Raw genomic sequence first — 4610 nt, 5'->3', positions numbered from 1 at the left:
GTCTGCAGTTCGAAGTTCGCAGTTCCCGGATCGAATTACAAACTGCAAATTGGTCTGCAGTTCACGAATACAAGGAATGTTACTACTATGGACTAGCCATTCCACTCCGGCGACAATGTTTGAGAAAAGAAAATAACTGTGTTAGCCATTGCACAATAGCTGTAGTTATCGGGAAAAGAAAATTTTGGGTAATTTGTAAAGGCTAGTCATTGTAAAATGGATTCAGTTATCGGGAAAAGAACGTAGTTATGGGTAATTTGTAAACACTATATACATTGCACACTGTCTTACATCACAAAGTATAAAAGTAAGAACTCAGTAAAATTAGAATTATATACATTTATTCAACACTTTTTGCAAAGTTTATTTTTATAATCATTAAAATTTGAAAACTTAAAAATCAGTGCAAACAAATAAAAATTATAAAACAATACAGGTAACATAAAATCGTTTTCGTAGTCTCAGTAAAAATTCTAAGAGGTTTGAGTTGTTAAGAAATAAAATCTTCCATTCTTCCAATTGACAGGCTTTCTGATTTTTCTGGTCTTTCTATGTACAGTATTTATACATCGGTATATACATAGCACATATGCACATTATGGTAAAAAGCACATTTTTACAATTGTGATATCTTTACAAGATTTCTATGTTATTGTTGGAAGGAACGCTGTCGTTTGGAGATGGCATACTGTCTGTGGTGGAATAAGGGTAATATTTTAGTCCTGACTCTTCATGTCTGCTTTTGGCAGCACTGTCCGTTCCTGTTGCGTTGGTAACTTCATACCCCGAATAACCACGTGGAAACTGTTGAATATAGTCATATGTTGGTTGAGAATAGTTCGACATGCCCATTGATGTATACTGCGCTGCTGGGTAATGTCCAAGTGTGTTGTAATATGAAGCAGACGGCATTGGAATATGTCCGTTATACGCATGTGTGTAATCTGTCATTTGTTGTTGACGTTGCATTAAACCGGAAGCAGCATAAGGATGGTAGTTTACATATGATGGTGTCATAGTTTGATAAGCTGAGCTGATACGAGCTGAATATTCTGATGCCGAGTTTGAGTCGGCAGGTCCAATGCCTCTAAGTGTTTTCTTTGCTCTTCTGCGTGCCTGTCGCCGCCGGAAGTCTCCATTTTTGAAGTCTTCGAGGCAGGCTGGATGGATTCCCCACAGGTTGCCTTTTCCTGCTAATAATGTAAAAACAATGATTAAATCATCATGAACTAGATTTATCTGCGGTCGAACAACATTGCTAAACAAGTAAGAATATTTTCAGCGTGAACATTTCAAGGTAAACAATTCATCGAGAACTGTTTTTCATTTAATTGGAAGAATCAATTAATAAATTGGAACAGCATTGTTGGAACTAAATTTCTGTTTAAAAAATACATGCAGAACAAACAGACATGTATATTGAATATTGATGATTCCACGTGAAATTGCTACCGATAAGAAATAAGAAAAGATTGCGACTGTGGTAGAGCAAGTCTATATATGGTTATGCTTACCAAGTTCATCCTTTCCCGCTTTGATGAAGCATTCATTAATGCTTAGATTGTATCGGATGCTGTTGCGCCATGCTTTCTCTTCATTGTTGTAGTATGGATGATTATCCATAATATGTCGATAGATGTCGCCCAATGTCATCTTCCGGTCACGTGAGTCGAGAAGCGCCATGGCGATAAGAGCAATGTACGAGTGGGATGGCTTGTCAGTCGTGGTGGTCTTTGATGCCTTTATTTTGTCTGCTTTCTTCTCAAGTTCCCGCAAACTCTGAAAAAAAAGTATAATATTTAACTGGTCAATATTCCTGTACTAATATTCTCTATATAATATACACAGAGAGCAGAGAAGTACAATTTAATAGCACATTTACTTTTTAAGCAGAATACACTACGATTGCGCATATACGTGTATCTTCGTGTTTCAATTTACATGATTATATTGCATCTTTAACTTTATGCAGGGCATTTTTTTAATTTAATGTGTACATAAAAGTATACATGATACATATTCTATGTTACTGTGTACTCTTTTACTGTGTATAAGTAAGTAAATGTTTGTTTATTAACGTGACATGTGCAATTTACAAATAGATAATACAACTTTCATATAACAAATTATTTGCACCCGGCCCTGAGGGCCTATAAGTCACCTCATACTTTAACATATATACAAATGTAGTGTGAACAGTTATCAATATAATTGTAAGTAACTACAGTTTGATACAGTCTAATCATGTTATAATTATAGCTCAGATGGTATTTAAATCCATCTTAATGAAAATGGTCGAATTGCATATTGCAATAAAATGGTCTGAAGCCTTACCTTGTTAACATTTTCTGTTGTATAGCTGGATACTGGGGAGTTGTCAGATTCGATTCCGCTGTCCTTATTTGGAGATGGTGTTGCCCTTTCTAGTGTATAATGGTATTCATTTTCTGTGCTGTCCTGTGCTGGTGACGATACTGAAGAAACTTCGCTTTCTGACCCTGCACTGTTCGTTGGTGGGGACGAAAGTGGAGACGTTTCACTTCCAATGGAGACATAACTCGAGTCTGCGACAAGTGGAGAAGTTTCGCTTCCAACTGTAGCGTAGTTAGAATCTATTGCGAGAGGAGACATCACGTGCTTGTTGGCGGAGATTGTTTCTGTGTCCTTGTTGATGATGCTATACACATCTTCTAAGTGGAGACTAGTGTGAAGATAGTTGGAACCAATGTGTGTAAGTAGACCGTCATGGTTAGCAACATGTATCTGCAAATAAAGGAGATGGAATTTTTATTTTTTGTTGGGTGTAGAGTCAGACTGACATATATTCAGGTCATAGGGCGATTTTTCCCAGTTTTTATGGTAGAGAAGGAAAGTACCAGGTACCCATCTAGACATTATTTTAGGTATAGGCCCAGACACTTGGAGGTCAAACCCCCCTCCCCTCTCCGCCCCTGCCTATATCAGCCACTAATTTTAGTCGAGCACATATCTCGAACATTGAATATGTTTCGTTACAAATTCAGCATGTTTTAAAAATTACCATTTACTATCAATTGTAACAGAAGGTGTTGTATGATCGAGATAATGATAATCAGTTTGTGGCGAAAATATATTGGCTGAAGGTTGGCAGGGACGGAGGATTGGGAGAGGAGGGATGCTGACCCCCAAGTATCTGTGGGTATAGGCGATCACCTGACCATCCATAATTCAGTGAGGGACAAGAGATTCGAAGTCAACAATATATAACCAGATATAGGGCCAAGTAAATTGTTGACAGTATATGCCAGATGAACTACATCGGGCAAAGGTACAGCAAATGTATGAAATATTTAATACATTAACTACTATCACAATAAACACATTTATCACAAAAATACAAATTTACTCACTAAATCACCTGATCACTATAATATATTATATTTGACCTCTTCTCGGTAACAAATAACAACAAAAAAAAAAACACAGATGCATATATTGTTCGGAAAATACATAAAAAAAAAACACAGAGAGAAAAATTATAAACAACCATACCTCAGCATCCGAAGAACCATTGGGCTCCGGGTATGAACTGCCCATATTTCCTGTGAGGTAGTCAATAGTGAATCGCTGCATCATTACAATGTTTCAAAAATTCGATTAAAAAAAACACACACGAGTGCACAGATGTATAATCAGGTCCCAATCAAGATCAGCTTTTTTATTCGCAATTAAGTCTTAGCTAAAAGCATTAGATATTGTATATGTTTTCCAACAAATATTTATATTGCCCGTGCAAACTTTGAGTAATTTAATTCAAATGTAATCACTCTATTCAAGATTGTTGACTAGCGGTAATTTGCTACTGATTGATTATGTTGAGTGAACACCTTTCACGTGCTAATCAAGCGCCCAAGCGAATGGCGCGAAAATTTGTATGCCAGTAACACCGCTGTTGTTCACAGTTTGAGATATATATTGAATATGAATGAATTTCAATTGTTTTTAGACTTTTCATTTTATTTTTAACATGGTATATTTTCAAAAAATACTTTAGGCATATGTTTGGCTGAGACAATTTTGTAAGTAAAAGATAAAGGAATCGGCGTTAATTTTAAGTGATTCTAATATAATGCAATAACAATATTTTTGCACCTATTACAATTGTACAGACATTTGCAGTCAACCTTAAAAATGAGCAAATGAGTCAGAGTATCCATTTAAAAGTTCAAAGATCTGTTAGTCAACAGTGGCATAAATTTATTAAAATGGACACTAATAGAGTAAATTATAAAGTTTTCAATACAGGTATGTTGAAAAGTGGTCAGAGATGTAAAAATTGGCAATTTGAGTGTCTTAGGTGTTTAGAGAAGTTAGATTTAGTTGAAGTTTCAAGACAGTGTGCCAATATGTCATCTAAAATCTACTGTAATAAAATTGTAGAAGCAGCTGTGTTAGTTTATAAAGCTGAATGGAAAACTCTTATTAATCGAGACACTGGTACAAGTAGAAGAGGGGAAAATAAACTAAGGACTTATAAATTACTAAAGGAGGACTTTGTAACTGAAGATTAGAGGAGCTTGAATATGCCTTTAAAGCACAGAGCCTCTTTCACTAAATTTAGATGTGGTGTA

General features: G+C 35.7%; 1 protein-coding gene across 1 annotated transcript; it reads right to left on the bottom strand.

Annotated features, from left to right (window-relative positions):
* Window positions 1–324: 324 nt before the first annotated feature.
* On the bottom strand, window positions 325–3808 carry LOC123546704 (forkhead box protein E1-like). Its single transcript, XM_045333196.2, has 4 exons — window positions 3532–3808; window positions 2335–2763; window positions 1515–1779; window positions 325–1193 (listed from the first exon to the last, which is right to left on the bottom strand). Exons 1-4 carry the CDS (start codon window positions 3613–3615, stop codon window positions 634–636), a joined length of 1338 nt encoding a protein of 445 aa, XP_045189131.2. The 5' UTR covers window positions 3616–3808; the 3' UTR covers window positions 325–633.
* Window positions 3809–4610: the final 802 nt, after the last annotated feature.

This window comes from Mercenaria mercenaria, chromosome 9 (genome assembly GCF_021730395.1).
Source record: "Mercenaria mercenaria strain notata chromosome 9, MADL_Memer_1, whole genome shotgun sequence".
NCBI classification, from domain to species: Eukaryota; Metazoa; Mollusca; class Bivalvia; order Venerida; family Veneridae; genus Mercenaria; species Mercenaria mercenaria.
This window is presented reverse-complemented; position numbering and strand designations above follow the sequence as displayed.

Excerpts from the sequence above, each read along its gene's own strand:
- LOC123546704 (XM_045333196.2), bottom strand. The coding sequence starts at position 3,615 with ATGATGCAGCGATTCACTATTGACTACCTCACAGGAAATATGGGCAGT. Across the intron at positions 2,764-3,531 it reads ATGGTTCTTCGGATGCTGAG|ATACATGTTGCTAACCATGA; the intron begins GTATGGTTGTTT and ends CTTTATTTGCAG. Across the intron at positions 1,780-2,334 it reads CAACAGAAAATGTTAACAAG|AGTTTGCGGGAACTTGAGAA; the intron begins GTAAGGCTTCAG and ends CTTTTTTTTCAG.